This window comes from Perissodus microlepis, chromosome 12, assembly GCF_051167445.1.
Source record: "Perissodus microlepis isolate ML-2025 ecotype Zambia chromosome 12, ASM5116744v1, whole genome shotgun sequence".
Lineage (NCBI taxonomy): Eukaryota > Metazoa > Chordata > Actinopteri > Cichliformes > Cichlidae > Perissodus > Perissodus microlepis.
Genome location: NC_140472.1, coordinates 15,010,321 through 15,037,269, shown reverse-complemented (window position 1 = coordinate 15,037,269; position 26,949 = coordinate 15,010,321). Strand labels below are relative to the sequence as shown.

General features: G+C 39.9%; 3 protein-coding genes across 6 annotated transcripts in view; 2 read left to right on the top strand and 1 right to left on the bottom strand.

The window, feature by feature from the left end:
- LOC146375995 (multiple C2 and transmembrane domain-containing protein 1-like) overlaps positions 1-11,980 on the bottom strand; it is a 130,212-nt gene extending 118,232 nt beyond the window's left edge. For all 3 annotated transcript variants that reach the window (XM_084945220.1, XM_084945222.1, XM_084945221.1), the window contains exon 1: positions 11,447-11,980. In XM_084945220.1, the coding sequence (XP_084801346.1) occupies positions 11,447-11,980 (534 nt within the window). The remainder of the gene's footprint in view (positions 1-11,446) is intronic.
- On the top strand, positions 558-1,856 carry LOC146375996 (uncharacterized). The gene is made up of 2 exons (XM_084946672.1): positions 558-604; positions 753-1,856. Exons 1-2 carry the CDS (start codon positions 558-560, stop codon positions 1,633-1,635), a joined length of 930 nt encoding a protein of 309 aa, XP_084802798.1. The 3' UTR covers positions 1,636-1,856.
- Positions 11,981-12,236: 256 nt separating the features above from the next.
- Positions 12,237-26,923, top strand: fam81b (family with sequence similarity 81 member B). Of its 2 annotated transcripts, none has more exons than XM_084945236.1 (9): positions 12,237-12,301; positions 16,083-16,129; positions 16,637-16,844; positions 17,905-18,023; positions 19,519-19,648; positions 21,686-21,792; positions 23,787-23,922; positions 24,958-25,159; positions 26,401-26,923. In XM_084945236.1, the coding sequence occupies exons 2-9, from the start codon at positions 16,092-16,094 to the stop codon at positions 26,523-26,525; spliced, it is 1,065 nt and encodes a 354-aa protein (XP_084801362.1). In that variant the 5' UTR covers positions 12,237-12,301; positions 16,083-16,091; the 3' UTR covers positions 26,526-26,923. The 2 variants fall into 2 exon arrangements, with proteins under 2 accessions (XP_084801362.1, XP_084801361.1); XM_084945235.1 differs by lacking the exon at positions 12,237-12,301 and adding an exon at positions 12,544-15,886.
- The last annotated feature ends 26 nt before the right edge of the window (positions 26,924-26,949 follow it).

Genomic DNA, 26,949 nt, shown 5'->3' with positions numbered 1-26,949 from the left:
TGGAGATTCTGGCACAGCATAGAACGGCAGGCTGGTCGCTAATGGGAAACAATTTACACAATTTGTCCCATAGTGACAAAAGACTGGCAGAAATGGACAATCGCTATCATATTAAGTCAAGACATTGTAGTCCAGAGTTAGATCTATGCTGTTATTGTCCTGATTTCAATAAGAAACAAAGAAACTGTATATTTAACCAAAGCAAAAGTAAAACACCAGTATTAATTAATAGATTAATATTATTTTTGAAGATAAAATTATACGTATACAGCCTGCGCTTTAACAAAGGACATTTGTTATTTTTATTGTTATTTTTCTAGGTTCACTGGCAAAAATGCTAGAGAACACGTTGCTAAGATCGGTCAATTTCAAATGTATACAAAAGAAAAATAGATATTTCTGAAGAAAGGTCAACTGCAGAGGTAAGTTATGCTTTATTCAATGGAAATGTTTATGCATCGCTAGTATTCTACAGTTTGGTGTAGAATAAAAATAATAAACTGGCATTCAATGCCAACATACAAAGCACTCACTTGTTTTCCCTCACAGAATTTGGGATGGCGAAATCTTCAAGAAACACACGCTTGAGTTTCTCTAAACTCAGGTACTTTTTTTTTTTTGTATCTTGTTTTCAGCCAAAATCATATTTGCAAGAAAGAGCTAAATAATTACTTTATATAACCAATTCAAAAATGTAGCATTGAATCTCTGTTTTTAGTCATCGACTTTTTGTTTTCATTACTGGTCGTTAGGAGAAAGACATCAGCAGCTGACAGGAGGTTCTGCATGACGTGGATCAGCACGATGGTAAAAAGACAAGTGGAGAAGCAAACTGCAGAACTGCGTAGAGAGTTTTCTCTCATGAATAAGGCCCTGAGAGAGGAGATGGCAGCTGAGCTTCAGGAACAGCTGAAAAAACTATTGTTAGAAGAAACAGACAAGACACCATTGTGCTGCAGCAAGCTGGGCTCGGACCTGAGGTTGGCATCGAGGTGGCAAAGGGAAATGGCGGGAGGATTCAAAAACACTGACGAAGACTACGAAGATGGGGAGATACCAAAAACATTAGCCTTTTCTGAAACACACAATGACACAAACAGCATGTCCATATTGAGAAAAAGCCCGAAAGAGGAATCCTTAAAGATTTCATTGACCAGTGATTCCAGTGACACTGACTCAACAGAAAACAGAAACATCTCCAAAGATGTACAAGGGAAGCCAGACTCAGGTACATGCAAGCAACAGAAAAATCAGAGCTCTTCCTCAGATGTCACTCCTATCTGGGACAGCGCCACTAATCCCTTCTGCACTACGCAAAGCTTCATTTCCAGTGAATTCAGCCATGAGAGTGAGGATGATAGTGGAAAAGAGGCTTTGATGATGGACAACCAGTGGAAGGAATGGTTGGACAAGCAGGAAATGAAAGGATACAGCCACATAAAAAAGCCAGTTAAAAGTGAAAACAATATGGAAAAACAGGGAACGGCAGCATCTGGTGTACCAGAGAAAAAAAAGGATCAAAACTTGAAAACGGGTGACACTATGAAGAGATTTAAGACATATATCAGTGATGTCTTTAGCTCTCATTCATCGCATAAGTGGAAGAAGTTTGAAAATGAAGATGGAAGCTCATGAAAAACAAAAAACAAAAAAATAACTGATAAAAAATGAGCATACAATAAACTAACATGTGCATTACGAGTATAGTCTCCAGCTTTGATGGATTTTGAGTTGCAGAGCACATTAGTTTGATTTACAAGTTGGTAAGTGCTGACAAAATGAGGGTAAACCTTTCTGGTGACCTTTTAGGCCACATAAAGGCAAAGTGCCTGCCTACAGATAACCTTTATCTGACATCCGACACCCTGAAAGGAAAACTAAACAACCTCTCACTGAATCAATAAAAGGCAACGTTATGTAAATGAATCTCTGGCCAAATGACTGCAATAAGTCTGTACTGCGATTTAACTTGATTGAAACAAAGTGGTCTTTACTGATACGTGTAAACAAACTTTTCTGTGATGAACAAGAATGCATTCATGCAGTGGATAAATTTGAGCTGCAGATTTGCAGATATAACATAGGATAGGATGGCCCCAGTTTTTCCTTTTAGGCTAAATGAGAAAGTTTCATGACAGTTTAAATTCATTCTTATATGTTAGATACAGTCACACAAGCACAAAACAACAGAAAATAACTTAAAGTATGCCATATATTACCTTATAATATATTATCATATATTACCTTAAAATGTTTGTTTAGTGATGTAGGTGTGCACTCCAGTGGTATTATAGTTTAGTTCAGTAAAACAGTCACAAAAGGAATAAATCAGAAAGCCATAGCAGCAGTAGTAGAAAAAACATCTACCTTAAAAGAAAGGTTTTGTGTGTGTGTGTTTCTGTGTGTTTTAAGACTTTCTGCACTACAGTTTATTACATCTACCAAGTGTATGGATTTTAACTGAGCTATTTTTTAAAGTTAGTTGCTCAGTGTGTGGCTCTTGGCTTACTTTAAGTCAGTTATTGCCCTCTATATTACCTCTTATTCACATCCTACTGCCTTCTTTGTTTTTAAATAAGAAATTTCAAGTTAGCAGTTGATATTTCACAGAGTGAGAGGAGTTCTCTTGAAATTCAAGTGTTTTCCAATATCTAAGGAAGAATATTTATCAAGGGAAAATGTTTAAATCAATCTGATAGCATCCCAGCTGCTTCAGAATTAAAACATAGAAGTGCAATACAGATTCCTTATTTGCTTTAAAAGGATACGGTACTTATACAGTCTGGAGAGTACGGATTGTAGTGAGTTGTCGGTATATTTTCAGTATAATGAATTGCGTATGATCACGTGCATTCACTGAGCCAAGAAGCCTTGCTGTTCGCATGCTGTCAGTTTCCTCTTTTCTCTCCGGGGAGCCATGTCAGTTTTGTACCAGTAGGTGGCAATAAGTTACTTTCCAAGCTCCAGCAACATTTAGACGCAAGCTCAGCAAAATGATGCAGTCAGGGCCTTAAATACAAACATACCCACAGGGAATTTTGACTCAAAAAAATCAAAGTCAAAATGTATCTAATGCAGTAAAATTCAAGCAAAAAGTAGATATTAGCTACAGTATGTACAGCTGTTTGTGGGAGGAAAAAAGTTTTCAAATCTTAGCAGAAAACCACTCAAGTAATCGCTTATTTTCCTTCCTACTTTTTATAACATTGCCAAATCATAATTAGGATGTAAGCATGTAGTGACTGGGTGGCTATTAAATGCACTAATTGTCTCAGTGAGTGTTAAGAGCTAGACAAACATAAATCTACAATTCATATCCCATTTGCTAAATATTTGTTTATTTTAAAACTACGTGTGTAAATGCTTTCAGTAGGATTTCAACAAAAAATGATGTCACCATCTCTGTGTAACACATTATATCTTGGTGTCACTGTTAGAGTGGCATCACTGTATGTGTGCATAACAACTGCTGGCAAGCTTTCAGTTGCCTTCAGTCATTTTCAGGAAACATCATCATCAACAACAACATCCGACCTCCTGGCCCTCATGTGAAAAGAATATCTACCTCTGCTCAGCCACTATGAGATGCATCCTTCCACACCAATGTTTCAGGACAGCAGCGGTCACGTCTGTTCCATGTTGGGATGGAAACCCCAGAGCTTGAGCTGAGTTAACTTTAATCTGCTTACTTATGTTAATAAAGGAATTTTCACGTTTTCTTACTTGCTATGTTTGACCTACATGTAGGAAAATAGGATCGCATAGAAGTCTGCCAAGTCAAATGTTTGATCACATTCACAAAAGTGATATTGTTCTGTCATGTGTTTTTATCTTAGGCTAAGACTCAGTCATTGCAATATTAGAAAGAAACCCCCAACAATCAGATGATCCCCCAGGAGCAAACACTTGGCAAAAGTGGGGAGGAAAAACTCCCTTTCAAGTTAAACTCTACATCAGCCCTACAGTCTAGCAAATTCACTTCTATATTCTAGAGATTTTATCAAATAGTGGGCCAAAAACCCCTAAAAGGCGAGGAAAAAGTGAAGTGGCTCTTTAAATAAATGACTCCCGCTGTAAATATTTTCCTGCCTCACTCTGACACACTATTAACAGCTTTCTTTCAGTCTGTCTCTCTTGCTTTCTCTGGATCAATAAAGTGCCTTTTCAGATGATTGCAATGGCTTCCCAAGAAACCCAGTGGGCAAACAAAGATGTTCTCCTAAGTTCAAGCGCTGCAGATTACTTCATTCTAAAATCAGGCAATAGTCCACTCTACCTGCTCTATATTTTTTTCTTAAAGGGATTCATTATATAACTTCAGACGTATTTCAAGTGGTTTATAAATCGTTAATATGTTGCTGACATAACCCATGTTATACGGAGCACAAATACTCAGTATTTCAACTATTAAAATATAACTTAAAAAAAAATGTCATTCTACAGTCATTTGAGAACTGCATTTATATTTCAAAATAATCATTATCATAAGGGCAATATGCACACCATGCATTAATAAGAAGGCAATCCAAACTGAAATGCCAGACACTTTTTTTTTTACTTTATTTACTTTAGCTACTAAAGATCCAACATGGACCCTGATCAGCTGCAGAATAAAAAACACTTATGACTAGCTGACCACTGTGGCAGCTTAATCTATGCTACAAGGAAGCTCATTTACAAATATTCAATATCTCTTCCTCACCACAGAGGAAGTGGGGCCTGCATTGAGTTGCAAATAATCTGCATGTGATTAGCATGAAGAGCTGGGAAAAAAAATACACACACAGCTTCTGGCCACAGTGCGTTGTTTTATCTAGTAAGAATGGCCATACCCCACCTGTGTCATGTTACTGTTGTGTCCTTGCTTTCATCTTGTGCATCCAACCTTTTAAAAGCTGTCAGCTGGTAGGTTGTTAAATTTCAAAAGAGTTGAAGGTTAGAGGAAGACACATAAAGTAAGAGACACACAAGCTTTGATTGGCCTCTCAAACAAGGAAATGACTTTTATATTTTGTTAAATAAACCACAACTTTCCCAATATTCACACAATGGGCTATTGTGGCATGTCATGTGAAATTCGACTACCCTCCCTACACACAAATCCCCTTCCTACACTGAACCTCTGCTTTGATCTGATGATGATTAATCTATGTGGGAGGGCATTAAGAGTTAGAAAGCTAATTCCCCAGCTCTATCCACCATTTACAGGCTGACCCGTCACTGCCTGCTGTCTCATCACTCTGATTGTCAATCATGTCTGCAACCACTTCTGGTTAATACAGTGTACATGCCAGATCACTGAATACTACTGTACTTGAAAGAGAGAGTTTATTGTGAGAGAAACAGCAGAGCCACATCAATCACTTTGTCTCGCTTGTGTATTGGTGTCATTCAAGAAGGCACATCAGCACTTCTGATTCATTTAGCAGCATACACTGTTTTCTTAACCTTGTCACAAAAACACTACGGCCTCAGAGCATTGAGCGAATGAGTGTGCATGCCTATATGTGCCTGCGTTTTGTGTGTGTGTGTGTGTTCTCGTGTTTGAAACTGTGTGGCTGAGACTGCAGAGGGCAATGCTGGAGGGCAACACAATGTCACAGCTCTGAGATCCCAGCTTGCAGTGCACAGACTGTTCTCCTGAGAAGCTGGGGTGGACTTTGAATTTGTCCTCGGAAATGTCTTGTGCTGGAAGAGTGTCACTATCAGAGAGGATAACACTGAGGGCAGAGGAGATGAGAACTATATCAAGGAGACAATTCAGGTAACGTTATCTCTCAAGGACACAGAGAGGTGTAGAAAAGAAAAAGCAGAACCAGAACAATTCTGACAGCTGCATAATACCTACATATTAATACTGAACAACCTGCTTATATTCAACCTATAGCTGAAATGCTAAAATGCATCTTTTTAGTGTATTTTCAACTCTTCCACTCATTTTTTAATTGGTGTTGAATTTCTACTAGTATTGTGAATAAATGACAAAAATATTGAAAGCCTAATAATTTACATAGCAACAAAACAAAAAATCCAACTAAAAAAAGGCTACGTTGTTAACTGCATGAGCAGAAAGCAAGGAGACACCGGGCTGTCAGGTCACTGCTTCATAACGAGCGTAAGCGACAGCTAATGCTGACTCACATTCAAACATGTGGGCACTTAACACAGACAAACCTGAAGGGAAGGGCCTGGCCACAGGCTTTGGTTTCCAGTCCTTCATGAAACAATGAAAACCACTCAGCTGCAGCTCAAACTCACATTAAATCTCATAAATGTTTCTTGTCTGCATATATGACCATAGTTCAGAATTTTCTGTGGCAGAAACACTAACACACTCCAGGCACCGCAACACACTCAATCACAAAGTGGAGAAGTAAACCTCATCAACATTTCCAGATGGTGTCAGTCTTTTGTCAACGCGAAAATGTTTTGTTTTTTTTCCCCACACTTCACAGTGCCAAGGCATCTTTGCGGTCAGCATCAATCATGTGTCTGTTACAACCGATGATCCCCCCGGGCTGCAATGAATCCTGATTTAAGCTGCTGTCAAGACACTTTAAGAACGAGGCCATGGGCTGTTTCCAAGTGCCCGTGATTCTGCTCTCACAACACTACTCAGAAGACGACCACTAGTCATGCACTTATTCCTACAGGACATCCAAACATAGCTCATTTCACAGTCGGTGCATTAGCAAATCAGGACAACAGGTTAAATTACCCCAGAGTTACAGTTTCTTATATTTCTGGACAAGATCAGTCTGCAAGATTTTGATTTTAGTTAGCTGCTTGGAACAGCAAGCCAAATGTCTAAAAAGATTGCCTAACTTACTTTTTAACACAACATGTAAAGTTAAGAACATTTTAAAGCACTTAAAAGATATGGTTAACATTATCTGACAGATTTCATCAATACAAATACCCGGAACTTGTTTTACATCAGCTATATTACGCAGTAAGCTGTGACGGCAGTCTCTGTGACACAAAAGCCACTTCCATGGTTGGTAAGTGTTAAATATTTTAAAGTACTACATATGAGCTGAGCAGAGGAAAGGAGAGTGCAAAGAGAAAAAAGTCACGATGTAGTCTCTGGGTGTGACTGAGAACTGGAAGTAGAAGGAGCAGTGAGTGTCTGAGTAGCAACAAAAAGAGACAAAGACTGTGTTTTAATGAAATACGTCTCAGTTGATCTTGAATTAAATGTTAAGTTTATACATACTAAACAAGTAAAACAAGCTGAGGGGAGAGCTACAACATTTGTTTTAATGTTTACCACACCTGGGTCACAAACTACTTTGGCCACAATACACAGAGTGACTTATTACAACTACAGTACAATACCACAGACAGCAACACTTCAAGTGACATGAGAGATAAACATATGATGGATGCAGAATGATGGAGCTAAATGTAGTGTAAAAATAATTGTAAAAGCAACCTATGAGCAGGCATTTAGCGGCCGTGGGAAGTAAGAACTCCCTTTTAACAGGAAGACACATGCAGCAGAGTTAGGCTACAGGTTGGGCAGCCATGTGCTACAGCTGGTTTCGAGGGTGAGGGAAGAGAGAAGAGTAGGGAGGTCAGGATCAAAAATGTATTAGTACAAACTTGTGACATATACTTTTATCCCTACTTCACATTGAGAGCTAGTTTTCACATAATAATACAGACAGACAGACAGACGGGCAAAAATTTAAGATGCTTTATTTCTACAATGTCATTTATGTTTTATTTTCACACAAGTGCACACTTTTAAGATTGCATTTTCCAAAAAGCTTTGTATACAAATTTCCTTTTAAATGGAAATCAAACAACTGAATCATGTGAGGACTACAAGCACTTTCTGAAAAAAAGAAATTTGGAGTAACTTCTTATTCTCAAAATATTAAAATGTATTCTTTGAGTTTTTAATCAGATGATTTGGGATTTTTTTATTTGTTTTTAATTGCTCCATCTTATGTTTTACTTTCAGATCAGATTAGAGTACAATATACACAAATCCTGAGTCATACCAGTCGATATTATTATTTTGTACTTGACATCAGGCTCCTTGCCGCTCAGTCAGGTAATGAGTGAACGGTTACTCTGCAAGACTGAAGGTTAGAAACATGACCGCATCAGTCAAGGACTACTAAAGCACATATCTATAAAAGGAAGGAAGAAGTTTAAAAAAATGTGATGTAAGCACAAGTGTTTTCTGCTGCCTTTTGCTGTGACAAACGGGCGAAAGGCAGCAGAAATACCAACACGCTTTAAGTTAATGAGTTAGTTGACTTAGTGACTTGGTTAATGATGACCCATTTGCTTCAGTTCAAACACACATACATACAAGAAACATCTAAATCTATCAAACCCTATTAGGATATACACTCACTGATCTGTTCGTTAGGTACAACTGCTGCACTGCTTGTTAATGCAAATATATGAATGACCTGCCACATACCAGCAACTAAGTGCATTTAGGAATGTAGACACAGTCAAGATAGAGTTTACAGAAAATGATTGAAAAGTCAACAGAAGGTCTCTGGGTAAAAACAGCTTGTTGAATGAGAGGTCAGAGAAAAATGGTCACGCTGTTTCAAAGTGAAAGGCAACAGTAACTCAAATAACCACATGTTACAACCAAGGTGTGCTGACTTTTAGCTCTGAATGCACCACATGCTGAACCTTAAAGCAGATGGGCTACAGCAGCAGAAAACCACACCAAGTCACTCCAGTCAGCTAAGAACAGGAAACTGAGGCTACGGTTTGCAGGATCCCCAAAATTAGACAACAGAAGATTAGAAAGACAGTGGCTGATCTTCATAAAAGCATTCTATCAATGGTTCAGGCTTCTGGTGGTGGTGTAATATTGAGGAGGATGTCTGAGACATTCTATGTATTTTAGTACCAGTGAAGCATCATTTAAACACTACAGCCTACCAGTGTATCATTGCACACCACGTCCATTCCTTTATTACAACAATGTTCCCATCTTTTCGTGGTTGCTTCCAACATATAACACACCATATCACAGAGCTCAAATAATCTCAAGCTGGTTTCTTGTAGATAACAATGAGTTTACTGTGTTCAACTGGTCTCCATGGCCTCCAGATCTCAATCCAATAGAGCTATTCTGTGATGTGACGAAACAGGAGTTTCACATCATGGATGTGCAGCCAACAAATCCACACCAACTGTCATGTCATGTTAATATGGACCAGAATCTCTGAGGAATGTTTGGAGGACCATGTTGAATCTATGCCAAAAGGAATTAAGTCGACTGTGAAAGCAAAAGAAGGTCCAACCCAGTGCCAACCCAGTGAGTGCAGATGGAATGAAAGAGGAAAAAGTAAAATCACAACTCATAGATATGTTTTAAAAAAATAAATGAATATGATGTAAAGGGCGCTGAAACTTAATGTCACAAATATCAGTCATGTTTGCTGCAGCCACTGTGAACACATATAGAAAGACTTTCACAAACCTCTCCACTGTATTGAAAACAGCAAAGTTAAATGCACTTGAGTCAACAATGAAATGACTTACAGAGCTTGGCAGCAATCCCTTTCATCTCTCACTTTCCAAATCAAATTACAAAATGAATTTTCATGTTACATATTTTCTTATTTCATTTATGAAATGCTAGCTAGAATACTTATTCTAACAGTAAAAGTAAATTTTTTAGTGTCACATTTTCTGTTGGCTGAGGAAACACAAATGCATCATCAAACCTGTGCAATCGGGGTGTATGCACGAAAATGCACGTGCAAATGCATGATGATGCAAAGCTAGATTATTTGTCAGTGTGTTTTTTGTTTTTAACTATTTTTCCCTCAGGTATTAAAGAAGCAAACCTAATCCTACTTCATCTGTCCTCATCTCCTGTCTCTTCACTTGTTCGCATCTCATCTTAATCTGCTCTTTTCCCACTTCATATCATCTTATCTCATGTGGTCTCAACTCATCCCCTAGTCATGTCTCATTACCTGTAACCCCATTAGATCTGTCTTCATTACCTTTACTTCCTTTCATCACCCATCATCTCATGTTGCACTTTTTTCCATTCCTAGTTCCACTATTAGATCCAGATCATGCACTATGTACTCTATTTGGTATAGAGGTATACAGTAAAACTAATAAGACAGAACAATAACGCTGCACTATAACCTCGGAAGATTATGCCACTGCTTTCTTCTCGGGCAAAGGAAAGGGCCAACAAGTGACCAAAAAAACTTGGATAATGATGGCAGCGATAGGAAGTTACTAATGCTTGAATGCGGCAACTTTATTTGGCAAAATGACATTTCTCCACATTATGTAACTGAAAGGCTTATTGACGAAGCTGTAAGATCAATTTCAATGAAGTCACTGCATTCTTTCATTTACCTCTATAGCTGAGCATGGTGCACTTTTCCTATACAGATTTAATGGATAACAGAGCTTTTGCCAACCTCTGTAGGGAAACGTGTGCTAATGTGCTTAATCACTTTCAGACAGCAATCTGGATGATGCTCAGAAAGTCTGGAGCACTTCAAAAATGATGAGATGAAAAGCTTTGGAGCAAGTGAAAGAAAATGCACCTATATGATTTTATGCATGCTGTATCTTTAGTGTTGTTCTCATGAGATTTAATATTATGACAACATAACTTGAAAATGACATTCCATTTTATTTGACTGAAACTGAAACTTAAAAACTTGAAGTTTTCTCTCTGATGTTTTGGGCTGAATGATTTTTGTGAATGCAATCGTTACCATTAGCCTTCATGCTTGCTGGCATACGGTTTCTCTTGGGGCACCCTGACTCAGCATGATGTGTGGTGTGGGAATATACCTGCCATCAATCTCCAGCAGTGCCGCTGGTTTGACAACCAGACACTTTTCATGAAAACAAAAAAGACAGGATGAACCTGTGGGCATGCATGGGCCTGTTGCAGCCTCTGTCTAAAGGCAAGGACACTGAGACAGATGGTCGTGAGTCTAGGGGACAGTCCCTCTGGAAGAAACGTTTGTGCGCAGGCTAAACAAAGCCAATGGCATCAGAGCATGCTGTCTGTTTAAAAACCCTACCAGGAAAGACTTGAAACTGAAATCAGCTGATCTGCTCGACGTATATGGAGAAACTGTGATGATAAAATGATACCAAACAAATTAGCTTGTAAGGTGGGCGGTTGTTTATGATCACCACGTAAATCTACAACGAAACTGGATGTATATATCTGGCCAATACAGTCCTCGATGGTGGAGACAGTAAAGAAATCAGCGGACTGGAAACAGATGAGTGCATAGGGGCAGTGGGACATCGCATTAGCACAATCATGAAACTTGTCTCGTTTATTGAATTAGCAAATCAATAAAGTCTTGCCTGCTGTCTTCTATTTTCAGGCTTTGGGGGGAAAGAGGAAAAAAACAGTGCGACAACAGAAAAGCTGCTATGTGCGTTTGGGACTACACGAGTCTTTACTCACAGAATCACTTGCGTTTTTACGCAGCTGCTCCTCCTCTCCCGTCACAGCGGCCGGGTCCACCACCAGCTTCTCGAAGCACGCTGAGCCGAGAGAGGAGCTCTTCTGCTGGTACACCATCAGCTGGGACATCGGGAGTTTTGGGCTTCCGTGCACCGTGAGCTCTGGTTTGCTCCCCGTGGCCCCAGAAGCCGTGCCAAGAGGCTGTAGCAGAGGCTGTCCGCCGCTGCTGGTCCCAGGAACCGCATCGCTTCCGAGAGCCTTGTCTCCCTCAAAAGGTGCCGGAGTAGAGCAGCATAGGTTCGGCTGCGACGATGAAAATACCCGGTCCAGCTGTTTCTTTTTTCTCTTAAACATCCAAAGCCCCGATTCCTTCTTGCTGCCCTCCGCGCCCCCGGCACCACGACGCTCTGATCCCAGTTTCGGGCTCAGCCACGGCTTGGTTTTTTCCTGGAAATTCTTCCACATTCTCCGCTGGTAGGACAAGGACTCTTGCCCCTTGGCTGTGCTCTCGTGTTTCGGTGATTTTTGCTCCATTGTGCCTGTGCAGCAGCCAGCCAGCCTGAGCACACTCTGTATAGTGGACGGATGTCACAGTTGGGCAGCTGCGGCTCGGGTGCACTTCCACTGATGATCAGTTTTTAGAGCGCCAAGAACGAAACGCGCTGTGCGACGATGAAGGAGGGTGTCAATCTTCCTGCGAACCTTGAAGAATGCCTCTGCAGACTACTCTGTAATTTTTTATGTCCCACTGTGCAGTGGGCTAGTTAGAAGGAAGGCAAGAATTCATGTAAGATTTAAGATATCTCACCTCAGCGATGAAAGTTGGAGCACGTGCTGTGACTTCATCGCGATTGCGTAAGAGATTTTAAAATTATTCGCCCGCTTTTCTTTGACTCTCGTCCACGGTGTTTAACCAGGGGTTAGGCAAACTTACCCATTAATTATTGTATTCAAATGAAGGACGAAGGGTGCACCACGCCGCCCTCTGGCCAACCGTGTCACTTGACTGGGTAATCTGCATGCTGGTGATTGCATAACAGTACCCCACAGTCCCTCGTGGAGATGTTTATAATTTAATTGTGGGTCCCATGTCATTCCCATCTGAGTTTATATATTTGTATTTCAGTACTTTATCATACGTGCATTTTTTTTAACCCTCCACTTTTTTGACCTTGGGAAAGCTGTGCAGACAGAGACTTGATGTCCCTTTTGTCACATGGATGGTCTCGCGCTGTTTAAGCAAGTCTGGATATGTTTCACTGAATGTTATCACCCACGTGCAGCAGCGGGCAGGCATCACTGAGCAGCCTCCCCTCTCTCAGCTCTCTCTTTAGTTGCTGCGCTGATGTATAATAACTCATTACGTCTCCCACCCCCCGGCCCTTGTTTCAGCGCTGGCTGTTCTCTGCCCTCCTGTTTAACACTGTGTCCTCTCTCTCTTGGAAACAAACACACAGAGACAGTAAGAATGAAGTACACGGATTAATCAGAAAATTATCATCAGTCTTTAGTGCTGTGCGATGAATTCGGGGATGGATTAGAGATTCAGGTTCTCTTTGCTTGAAATTTCTGTCATCTCCCAAAATGAACCATTTTCATTTACAGCTAACAGGATGGTGAAATGCTCTCAACGTCTCTTTAAGTTAAGTAAATCGTGGTGTAAGCCAAACTGTCCCTTTCGGCTCCCAGGCTTTTCTATAGGGCTTCCATGGAAAACTGATGAGTCTGCTCTGAGAAGGCCTTTCCTCTTAATGACCTTGATCCCATTGATAAGAGACTAATCCACTGTGTGTGTGTGTGTAACAGACAGGGAGAGAGATACATAGACATGAAATATTTTTCTTTCATGAGTATAACTACATGTAATTCAGAGCCACTACCACAGTGTATCCTGTGATTAAACGAAGCAGAGATCGGATCTGTTCACCTGAATCAAAATACTTAGGGTTAGGTCAAGCCTTTAAATTTAGTCTGTTTGCTATCATTGAGTATGCCTTGTACAAATAATCACATGTTGTGTTTCATAGGCTCAGTCTACAGGGAGTGCAGAATTATTAGGCAAATGAGTATTTTGTCCACATCATCCTCTCCATGCATGGTGTCTTACTCCAAGCTGTATAGGCTCGAAAGCCTACTACCAATTAAGCATATTAGGTGATGTGCATCTCTGTAATGAGAAGGGGTGTGGTCTAATGACATCAACACCCTATATCAGGTGTGCATAATTATTAGGCAACGTCCTTTCCTTTGGCAAAATGGGTCAAAAGAAGGACTTGACAGGCTCAGAAAAGTCAAAAATAGTGAGATATCTTGCAGAGGGATGCAGCAGTCTCAAAATTGCAAAGCTTCTGAAGCGTGATCATCGAACAATCAAGCGTTTCATTCAAAATAGTCAACAGGGTCGCAAGAAGCGTGTGGAAAAACCAAGGCGCAAAATAACTGCCCATGAACTGAGAAAAGTCAAGCGTGCAGCTGCCAACATGCCACTTGCCACCAGTTTGGCCATATTTCAGAGCTGCAACATCACTGGAGTGCCCAAAAGCACACGGTGTGCAATACTCAGAGACATGGCCAAGGTAAGAAAGGCTGAAAGACGACCACCACTGAACAAGACACACAAGCTGAAACGTCAAGACTGGGCCAAGAAATATCTCAAGACTGATTTTTCTAAGGTTTTATGGACTGATGAAATGAGAGTGAGTCTTGATGGGCCAGATGGATGGGCCCGTGGCTGGATTGGTAAAGGGCAGAGAGTTCCAGTCCGACTCAGACGCCAGCAAGGTGGAGGTGGAGTACTGGTTTGGGCTGGTATCATCAAAGATGAGCTTGTGGGGCCTTTTCGGGTTGAGGATGGAGTCAAGCTCAACTCCCAGTCCTACTGCCAGTTTCTGGAAGACACCTTCTTCAAGCAGTGGTACAGGAAGAAGTCTGCATCCTTCAAGAAAAACAATGATTTTCATGCAGGACAATGCTCCATCACACGCGTCCAAGTACTCCACAGCGTGGCTGGCAAGAAAGGGTATAAAAGAAGAAAAACTAATGACATGGCCTCCTTGTTCACCTGATCTGAACCCCATTGAGAACCTGTGGTCCATCATCAAATGTGAGATTTACAAGGAGGGAAAACAGTACACCTCTCTGAACAGTGTCTGGGAGGCTGTGGTTGCTGCTGCACGCAATGTTGATGGTGAACAGATCAAAACACTGACAGAATCCATGGATGGCAGGCTTTTGAGTGTCCTTGCAAAGAAAGGTGGCTATATTGGTCGCTGATTTGTTTTTGTTTTCTTTTTGAATGTCAGAAATGTATATTTGTGAATGTGGAGATGTTATATTGGTTTCACTGGTAAAAATAAATAATAGGAATGGGTATATATTTGTTTTTTGTTAAGTTGCCTAATAATTATGCACAGTAATAGTCACCTGCACACACAGATATCCCCCTAAAATAGCTAAAACTAAAAACAAACTAAAAACTACTTCCAAAAACATTCAGCTTTGATATTAATGAGTTTTTTGGGTTCATTGAGAACATGGTTGTTGTTCAATAATAAAATTATTCCTCAAAAATACAACTTTCCTAATAATTCTGCACTCCCTGTAGAACCTGACCTATCTAGTACAAGCGGTTCCTCGTTGTTAGTAGCCTCAATAAATTAAGTTTAAGTGCTTCACCGAAGAAGCCACACAGGATTGCGCTTGCTTTTTTATTTAATTTGAAGTGTTTCCAATCAAAAAACATGTCTGCCACCCTTGTTCCCACAGGAACAAGCAAATCCAAACAGTCCATGGGGGAGTCTGTCTTACTTTTATCAGTGTAATAAAGGGATTCAGTGACTCTGGATTTTAATTAAATTACAGAGCATTTGTATTTGTACAGTCATTGCCCACCCTAAGCTTTATTTAAAGCTCTCCACGATAAGCATTTTCTGGCTTGTAGGACTAATAGAGAGGAGCTTTAATGATGCACGTTCATGGTCCAGCGCAAAGAGCCTGGATTAAACTGTATTTTAAACTATTAGCATAATACAGTAAGACCAACTCCAGGGAACTGGAGTGTCAAATGCAATATTTGAAGGCAATACAAACTATCAAAGTTGTGATGAAAAATAACAGCCAAAAATTGAAAAAGGTATTAGGTTATCTCATTAACCGCTTTTTTAAAAGCTGGTGTTTTGAGGTATGTTGTCACGAGAACTGCTGCTAAGAAGGCTGACCAGTTTCTCTGCAACATTTCTACGAATTACAACTATGTTCACGCTTTCTGGTCATCAAATATTTTGCAGAGTTAAACTGCCTCGCCACATAGACAATGCATTTTTTTTTTGCAAGACTGTTCACACTGGCAGGCAGGCACACCCCCATGAAAGGAGACCACAGTTACCAAGTGACAACACAAACACATAATCTCTAAAGCTGGCTGAAGAACAGCACAGACCTGTGAGTATTCTTATATGACAAATAAAAAATTAGCAACATTTGTTTAACGTCTTTATCAAAATGATCAAAATGTCTCATGATGCTCCCAGTGAAAGATAGAATATATAATATGCTTATTTTAACAAAAAGAATTGATAAGGAGGATATTTGAGTGGAAACTATCACACTAATATAATTAATACATATCTCTTTGTAGACAATAAGGATGTCTCATCATCAGTCTGACACACAGAGTCACACAAGGTAACCTTTCTCATTCACATATCTATATTCAGTGCATACATTCAGTATATTGCAGTCATTTACTTTTCACTTTCAATTTGTGTGGGTTGCTAATTCAGTTTAAAATCCGATCTGCGCTTAAGAGGTGAATAAGATGTGCGTCGACCGCTCGCTGATGGGATTGAATTAAGGTTGTGAACCTTTCGAACACCGCTGTGAATCAAACTGATAAAATTAATCCTTAATCCACAACAGCCTCAGACAGGTCCAACACAGCATGCACAGGGACATGAAGACAGAACCCAAGGGCATGAAAACCAATGTACAACATTTCAATCCATCTTCATTCTCTCTCTTAGTAGATCAACTCTTTGTAGAATTGCACTTTAAAATGACTTTTTTCTTCTTCAACATGACTTTGCAATATTTGCAACACATGTTTTTGCATCTTCTAAATACTAAAAACCCCAATAAAGAGCTTCTAAAACATTATAAGCTTGATATTTTTTTGTTTACTCCCTGATTAAGGCCAGATGTCTTGGAAGGTCGTTTGAGGAGTCAGGATAGGCCGCTAGCTGTGCTGCTAGAACAAGCTCTCAGAATCAAAGAAGAGGTGACAGCTGGTCTGCAGTCCAGCCATGGCTCTGTCCAAATTGAGGCACTGTCCCGCAAGCTGTTGGAGAATCACATACTCACCATTACACGTATTGTTAAACAACTCAGCATGGGCATACAGGTATGCAAGGTGGTGGAAGTAAGTTGTGGAAAGTGCTGTTGCATGCATGTTTAGGTATTAAAGTATTGTGTAAGTCTTTTTCTTGTTTTGTGTGGAATATGCTGTACGTCTTTTAGGTGGGTGAAGTCAAGCATATGTGCTGATTGTCTCCTTTTCTGGCTGTTCTCTTCTCCTTGTATTGTTTGATGTGCAGCACACCCACGCCGACTCATGCCCACAAACTCCCAGCTGATTTGATTACACCTGATAGAATGGTGCAGTGCTCAAATAAAGCCTATTTGACTTCTTGCCATCATCAGCTCATGCACATTTCGTCTATATAAGCATAAAGTGATAATGTGCACAGTATGTGGTTAACTAAATACTCTCAAGTTATGCATTTAAATTCTAACAGCTATTCTCCTGACAGTCAAGCAGAAGAACTGCAAAAGAGTACACGGATCTTAGTCTCGCGGAACAAGTGTGAGGGTGTTTGGAGTCATCTTTCACTGAGCAGAACATCAAACCACTCTCTGAAAGCTGCCTTACAGAAGTAGGGCACCGGAATGAAACATTCAGCTTCATTAGTGTATACCAAATGGGCCATTAGCATGATTAGAGGCTATCATCGTTTGAAATATTACATGAATGCCAACAAACTAATTAATCCTGCAAATCAAGAAGCAATCAACTAAGTAAAGGACTGAATACTTTGCAAAATCAAATGTAAGCCACATCACACAGTCACACTGTTTGCTTTCATGATAATGCCAGAGGGTAATCCATTTGATTTGAGGTTATTTTACACATGCAGCCTATACAGCAATCAGTCATGCAAGTGCACTGATGAAATTCTGCCAGTTTTAAGTGAGCTTTTGTAGCGAAGCATGTGTCGTTTGCATTTAATGTTTATCTTGATGGCATTGAATGCTGCATAATTAGTTCAAATCTGAAGCTTCCTGCTGGTACTTTCCAAACAAATCATGTACTTCCTCATCTGGTTTTTCACTTAATTTGCTGGGGAAACAGTCACATATTTTTTTAACAAATGTGAAACATGCTGTCTTTGTTCTGGGTAAAGGAATTAGAGAAAGAGATGGCCCAGCGGGACTCTGTCACCTCTGGAGTGGCACACGCTGTTCAAAACATGGACCAGAAAAACACAGCTGGCGTCGGAGACCTGAGAGGAAGAGTAGCCAGGTAGGCACTGTGTGAGTCCTGATTCAGACATTGCTTTCAAATGCTGAGGTAAAAACTGCACAGCAAGTGAAGGAAACAAGAAGGCATTATTTCGATTGACTGGAGTGATCTGATGTTCCTCGCTGATACCCTGCGTGTTTTTCTCACTCACTAATGAAGTGAAATTGTTTAGCCTTCATTCTGTCTAGCAACTCTTCGTCATTGCACGACCTCAAATCAGTCCTGAAATACAAACAGACATGCACATGCACAGATGCAATTATTTTTTTCCCACCTGGGTGAGGTTCCCAGGTTTAAATGCACTTTAGATGCTGATTAGCACTTGCTCATTATTCTGTGATTCTGTGCATATCACACTTACTGCACTGGATTGCTGAAAAGTGTGTGTCATCTCACATACATTGTGATTGGCCTTTTGATGTGTAGTTGCCTAGACCTAATTATTTCTAACACTTCTGGCATCCACTGATCAGTGCATTTCATGTGTAAAGAGATAGAAGACAAAGATATGTCATTTACAAAGCAGGCATATCAGTGAGATTTCAGGGGGTGGAAATGGGGCTAATGCAGGGTCCAATAAAGAGAGAAGAAGAAAAACAAGTGGTCAGTGTGATAGCCTCTTTCATGTTGTTCATAATTAATCAAGTAAGCTAAGGGTCAGTGGTTTTTGTGTTGGTTGGCACTGGTCAGTGAAGCCATTAAGAGAAGCACCGGACTGGTCTCCAGGGAAAAAACTCAAATTTCAGACCAGTCGTTTATCACAAATATTTTAAAGACACACACTCACACAGGCAGGCCCAATAAAGCCGTAAGAGAAAGCCTTAACAGGCTGACATCTTGAACCAAGCAATGAAAGGAAGGAAGCTGTACTGCCATGCTGATTAAAAGAGTTGCTGCAGTTGATACTTATCACTTCAACTGAATTCAAAGTTTGCTAAAAGCAACATTTTCCAAGTCAGAGGCTGTAAGTTGTGTTTTTGCAACGTCCTAATTGCTTTTGGTGATAAAGAGATTTCTCACTTAACCCTCTCAGGCTGAAATGAAGTTTTCTGAGTAAAATAAAACTCATAAAATATGTATGTGGGGTAATCAGGTTGTTAGTTTTTAACTGTTGCAAATCGGCAACGTCTGCCTTGAGAGGGTTAATTTATTCTCATAGTTTTTTTGGGTGGGTGGGAGCGTCTTTGTACCAGTGAGTCATTAGTAGATGCAAACAAGTGACCACTGAAATGTGTTCAGAGTAACCATCCTCACTGCTAAGGTTTTACCAGAGCCTCTTCTTATTTATTTCATGATCTTGCCTTGCAAATTGATAACAGCAGCAGTGTAACATTTTTTCATTCTAATTTTGTGGTTCTATTATAGAACTTCTTTTTTTTTCTAGTCTTTTGCTCATCCCTCTGTCTTCACACCTTCCCCAAACTCCCTTCAATCCCATTTTTCTCATTCAGTGGTCTCTCACCAGCTCTCTGTTCTTCCCCACCTATTATCGCAGGTGTGATTCCAGCATTGCCAAGCTGAGCGCTGACGTGAGCTTCAGAGAGCAGCAGGTGATCAGACTGCAGAGGGAGGTTCGAGAGCTCAGCGAAGCTGTGAATGGACAGCTCAAAGAGCTGGAGGACAAGGTGGGACAAAACATATGCATGCTGACAAGGGTTTAGGAGAAAAGGAGTTAAGAGAGCAGTTGAGCAAAACTTTGCACTGTGTGCAAATCAGCTACTACACCAGTGTCCCAATGAGAGTTTTCACAAGTCATAAGTTAATATTGTAACACGTATTTGCCATATTTAGGTTCTTTTTTTGTCTCTGTGACATTGATGCCATCAAAAGCATTATTCTCCAGTATGATAGCATACTGGCATGAACTGGCATTCATGATCATTACCCCTTGCATCTCCTCTATCTAAACACACGCTCAACACAATATTCATTCATTCATTTGAATTCTCTATTCCCAAACTAAAGGATAATGTACTATTTTGTTATTATCATTATTATTTTTTTACATTTGTAGAGAGAGGTTGTGTTTATTTGAAAGCTTGATGCATGGAAAGGATCATAATCTGGTAATATAAACAGTATTTATCCGCACTGTACACTTCATTAGGTACACCTTGCTAGTACTGGGTTGGGCCTCCTTTTGACTTCAGAGGTGCCTGAATTTTTTGTGGCATAGATTAAGCAAAGTGCAAGAAAACCTCCTTGGAGAATTTGGTCCATATTGACATGATAGTATTTCACGGTTGCAACAGATATGTCTGCTGCACATCCATGCTTTGAATCTCTTATTCTGCCACATAAAAAAGGTGCTCTCCTGACTGTGGAGGCCAATATTCGCATAGGCTGTGGTGTCCAAACAATACTCATCTGGTACTAAGAGGCCCAAAGCAAACAAGAAAATACTCACTCATCATCACACCATCATCACCAGCAGTCTGAACTGCTGATGCAAGGCGGGACAGATCCATCCTTTCATCCTGTTTGCGGCAAATGATGACCCTAACTTTTGAATACAGCAATTGCAGGTTCATCAGACCAGGCAACATCTTCAGTTGTGCAGTTTTGGTGAGTCCAGGCAAATTGTAGGTGGAGAGGTAATTGTAACTGGAGAGGTACATTTTGTGGTCTTCTGCTGCTGTAGCCCATCTGCTTCAATGTTTCATGGTTGCTTTCTCAGCAGCCTGAAGCTTTTAGGCCATTCTCCTCTGACGTTTAGCATCAACAAGCCATTTTCACTGCCACTCACTGGATATTTTCTCCTTTTCAGGTCATCATAACCCTAACCCTAGAGAAGGTTGTGCAGGAAAATCCCAGTAGATCAGCAGTTTCTTAAACGACCAGGCCAACCTGGCACTAGCAATCATATCATGTTCAAAGTCGCTTAAATAGCCTTTCATCCAAAATATTTAGTTTCAGCTCGTCATCTTGACCACGTCCACATACTTAAATCCACTAAGTTAACAAGCAGTCAAACATGTGTACCTAACAAAGTGGCCCAGTGAGTATATTTTGCTGTTTATTCGAGAGAGGATGGCTAGCTGAGCTGTGATGGGATGACATTTGGAGCTTACTGCTGCTGAGTGAGTTTGACCTTATCAAACAAGCTCAGAGGCTCAGTCATAACCAGAGTTTGAAAGAAAGAAATGAGATGGGAAATAAATTCAAATGGGATGTCAAGGTCGTCATAAAAAAGCTTTCACCCCACCCCCACCTACACCTCCCGCCCAAACCCTACCTTTTTTTTTTGACAAGGTCAGCATTATAGAAAATGTGAAAACCCTGGATTACGATAAGTATGTCACATATTATAATGCTTTTACTTGACCTAAAGCAACCTTTAGCAACCTAAAGTGCCTTCAACACTCTCGCTGATTCAGCCAGCCTTCAGTTGTGTTGGTAGTATGGGGTGGTAAATCACTGTGATGACAGCACATTAGCTGTGGGCCAGTGGTCAAGCGCCTACCATAAAAATAATTGAAAACGCATACAAAGTGGGTCACCGGTGTAACTCTCAGTCATGAGTGGCCACAGGAGTGGTGCATAGCACAGTCTGCTCAGCAAAGCAGAAAACACAAAGGGGTAAAAGTCAGAAACAAAGCTGACGATAAAAGACGGTCCATCGTGGTATGACAGATTATGTTTGTGTGTTTTCTTGTCACCAGATTCATGTTGAGCTTAGAAGACTGGAGGCATCACTGACAAAGTCTTCTAAGGACCTAAAACACTCGATGTCTGATCTGCGTAGACAAGTTAAGCTATTAGAAGATAAGTAAGACTGTTAATCATGATTCCTAATGATTCCTGGAGACACCCAACACTGCACCAGGTCATTCCATGAATTTAGCTGCTGATCATGCATTTTCTGGCAGCTACTGTGAAAAGTTGACAACTTTCTTAGTTGATTTGCTGTTTAATAGTGTTCCTCAAAACACCAACATAAATTCTTACCTACAACCATTCCCAACTATAGTTACAGCTACTCCAGGGCTACACATTCCCAAGCCACATTCACCCTGAAATATTAATGCAGGAGGCACAATAACGGTGAAAGCTTGTTGTCCGTTTACTATTCCATCTGAGAAATAATGTCAAATGGAAGCAATATATAAACATTTTAGAAACAGAGAGACGTGAATGATAGATATGTTCTATTTAATAATGTTGTACCTGCAATGGAAAGCAGCCCACTGATCATATTAGAGCCAAAAGAACAGATAAAAATAGGCGATTTTTGTGTTCCTGAAATGCGTCACAATAATAATGTTGAAAACAACCAACAAAAAAAAGAGGCTTCCTTTATTTTATTTGGATTATAGATTTAATATATTATATATCCATCCACCCACCTAGGCTGTGCTTGACCATTGATGGATAGAGCTGGAAAAGATGAAACATACCGAGTGATGTTGTCTGCACGTTACTCAACCTAATTTGTTTTTTTGTTTTTAAGTGGCCAGGTCATTTTTTGAAAGTAGGCACTGCTGATGTCAGAAATAATTTTTTTTTATTAATGTTCAATCTACAAAGAGAGTTTATTGGATTTTGAATCCTGGATGTCATTGGTTCTTTTTGTTCTGAATGTCTCATGTATGACTACACTGAGCCACACTTGCTGGGAGATTTTCTTAGATGCAGTTTAGGCATTAAAGGCCTCATTAGTCTCAAGAAGGTAGTCAGTCAGGATGACCTTTGTTTTTTAAGTGATGAGATCAAGTGTCCACTGGAGGTGGCGATGCAGGGACAGTTGGGCACTAGAGACCATGTCTGCAGATATAATAGAAAAAACATTTGAAATGAAATAAATATGCCAGACAAGGTCACAAGGACTTCAAATTAAAGGGCATCACAGACTGTCCCTTTACATTTACAAGCTGACTTTCATATATGTGCAGACAAGTGCATTCTGAAAACCTATCTAACAAGAGCCAAGCCAACTGTCATGTTGTCTAGTGTCAACGTGAACTGCATTAGGCAGCTAGAATGATAACGGAGTGCAGTATTGAGACACCTGTACAGAAAAAATGATTTGCAGCAGTGACACACAGGCGAGTGTCTACTGATTGTCTCAAGGACACTTTAGACAAGAGGAATAAGACTAAAGAAGGTCTTGAGGTACTTGCTTTTTGAGTCCCATAGTATTACACAGCCCACACAATATTTCATTCAGTTTGGTTGCAGCTTCCATCAGAAACATTTCAATACTGTTTATCAAATGAGAACCACATGCAGCTTTTCAAGAGAAACATTTATATGGTCCAAATACAAATACAGCATTCAGAGCTACAGAGCACAAAATTTCCCACCACTGTTTTTCACACTGCTGTTTTGGTATTTCTCAGTGGTGAGCTTGACGTGACATTAAGCAAAACAAGAAGCACTGTTGCTGATGAAATCTCACGTCTGATTACCAGACTGTGAAATTATGAACACTGACTTTTTAACAGCTAAACCTAAAGCATGTTCCTTTCATAGTAAACTTACGGGTTACAAATTATTAATTTAGTACTTTCATTCTCAATCACACATTTTTACTTGAAAGCTATTTAGTAGAAGTGGAAGTGCCAATAAAGCATTGGTTTTCTAAATAGACACAAACTTTATTTCCTGTAGGGATAAACTAGCAGAAAAGAACTGCTATGTCCTTGAAAGTTGCAAGACTGTGTAAACTTTTAGATCCTAAGACATTTATAATGAAAAGTCTTTACCTAAATGTAAAGAAGTAAAGCTATTACGGTTCACTTTGTATTCCTTGTGTCTTTGCAGAATGACGGGAGAGCTTGACGAGGGCAAGGAGCAAACTGCAAAATTGAGGACCTGGACAGAACAACAGCTCAAGAGCTCTCTCCAGTCACATGCCAAGGACAACCAGGAGCTGGTTTCGCTATTACAAGACAAAATGGTACAATATACATAATGGTTTAAAAATGTTTGACATGTACACTCACTGAAAACTTCATTAAGTACACATGTTCAATTCTACATATTTAGGTATATTGACATGGTCAAGATGACCTGCATGAGAATGGGGAAGAAAGGTGATTCAGCTGACTTTGAACGTGGCGTGGTTGTCAGTAAACAGGAAATTGAGGCTACACTTTGCACAACTCACTAAAAGCAGACAATAGGAGATGGAAAAAATGTTGTGTGGTCTGGTGAGTCTCTCAAAGGGGCCAAAAGTGTGTCACACCATTGCACCACCACCACCCTGAACCACTGATACGAGACAGGATGGATATATGATTCGTGTTGTATACACCAAATTCTGCCCCATAAATCATGGATCCATCCTGTCTCGTATCAGTGGTTCAGGGTGGTGCTGGTGGTGCAATGGTGTGGCACACTTTTGGTAAACAGACATTCTGTACTTAAGTAGAAGTACAGATACCAGTGCTGAAAAATACTCCAGTAAAAGGTGAAGTTGAAGTAAGTTGAATTTTTCTAAACAAAGGTACTCAGCTTGAATCAGGTAAGTAGAACATGAGCAGAGAAAAAAGGGGAAATAAAAAGTAGCTCTATTTTCTGTTGCCTAGATTGTAGAGGGTGACTTTGCCTCTAAACAGGAAAATTAGTAAACAAGAGGTTAAAGGTAGGTTCAGTGTGTGGGAAAAGAATCACAACTCACCTATTGAGAGCTCCAGTAGTCTATGATCCGCTGAAATGCTGCTCTTTGTGGATGGACACAACTGAATTCAACCAGATGTCAGGACGTGTTTCATGAGTTGTCCTGGCTGATTTCCATCCACTGCAGTGACAGTACACTGTTTACTCTACTTAAGTACGGTAACAAAGTATTTGTACTTTGTTACTTAATTACTTCCCACCTCTGCTATGATTTATTTATTAATTTTAGATGTTGTGGACTATAGTATGAAAATGATATAACTACGCTCCGCCAAGTTTAAAAACTGAATTTTCATGTGTATGCTGTGCTTAGTTAGGGGCGGAGTCTAGATTGGCTGACTGCCTGCTTGCCCTGGAGGCACGTGTGGAGAAGTTTGACATCCAGCAGAACCAGGCTGACCGCAGTTGGCATGATCAGCTGAAACGCTCAGAAGACAAACTTAGCAGAAGAATAACCTTAGTGGAGAACAACCTTCATCAGGAGCTGCAGCTGCTCAAACAGCAGTACCACAAAGGTGGGTGATCACTGCTGGTAACTTGCTGTCATCAGAGAGCAAACACACATGTACTGCATGTTCTTCACCATACACGTCAAGGAAAATAATGGACATGCGAGAGCAATTCACAAGAGTCTGAAAAATAGAAAGAAAGGAAAAAAGAAAAATACTTATAATAAGTAATCGTAAAATGAATATAAGCGATTAACCCCACCAGGCAGCCAACATTTATTTTTACCACAAATGAGATGTTTATTGTTTCCTTTAATTACAGTAGTCACTGACTTGGTGTTGATATGTTAAACAGGAGTTCAGCTCGGATGCTTTCCAGCTCATCATGTGGTCTAATAATTGGCTGTACAACAGTAGTATAAAGGATCTTATCCTGCACATATGTAGTTACAACACAGCTAGTATGCTGCGAGCCAATCCACAAGAATAGGCAGTCAACTAGCCTGCCAAATACTCTAGCTCGTCTCCCTATCATGCTGCTGTTGACATCCATCCTCATCTCATTTCCCAGGATGCCTGACACTAGATCTCACATCTGCCTCCCTTCCTGACAGTCTCTCTCACTCCACAGCTCTTATTAAAGAGCAGACATATAGAAAAGTGCCCAAACTTCCCTTGGTAAATAAGACCATGGGTAAACTGATCTATGAATCACTACTCAGCCACTGCTAACACCACTCCAGAGCCATTCATCCACTGTGCTATTTTAAGTGTGGGATGAAAAGAAAGAAGGAGATGGTATGAGAGAATAAATGCATAATTGATGAGAGTTGTAAATATTCGTGGCAAGAAAGACATTGAGTTATGGAGCTGGAAAGAGAAGATACTTAATATCTCAAAGGGAGCCTTTCAACCCCACAGTCTGTTACTTCCTAGAATACATTCTGTAATAAAAATGCATCAGCTCTATGTACTATTACATAATTGACTAGGTATTAAAAATATAACTAATGATTGGGAGCAATTAAGCATAGAATGGGGGGGGGCACAGGGACAAGAGACAGAGCAAGATGAAGGATGTCAATAAATCAAAAGTAAAACACAAATATGACAGGTTGAATGCAGTATGCTTTCAGAATTAGAACTAGGATGGTTTTTAAAGACTTAATGTTATGAGCCCACAGGAGGAAAGTCCTCCCAGTGCCATCATAGCACATCCCTCATCCAGCAACAATGACCTGAATTATTTTCACCTCAGATGCTTTATGTTCAGTGATGATTTATGCACCCTGCCTCTGTTTGAATAGGGTTCCAGTCTGTGCATGATGCAATTGAATCACTGAGTCAGATATGTGACATCAAATCTCGCCTTGACAAGGAGAAGCTTGAGAAGGATATCAGCCACATCCGCAGCAAGGTGCTCAAGTACTAGTGACATACGCTGAAGAGGAACTTGTTTTTTCTTGTCACACCTATCCTGAAGCAAAAGCTTGGATCAAAGGCTTGGAAGTAAAAAAAACAAAAAAAAACAAAAAACAATGCTGTATTTATTAACTGTATTTAATCTACCTGCTCTTTAAAAACCAGGTAAATGATCCAGTAAGTACTGTATATTAGCAAATCACAAAGAGCTGCTATTCACAGTAAGATACCTACCTTTTCACAACTCACTACATTTTTAACTTTGCAATGTTTTGACTGTAAAACCTTTAAATACCATTGTACTTAAATGATATCACACTGATAAACTTGTGTTTTGAATATTATTTTAGTATTATCTAATAAATGATGTATTTTTAAAATATATAAATACCTGTATGTTTCTGTAAACAGATGTCAGTGTCTTCATCTTACAG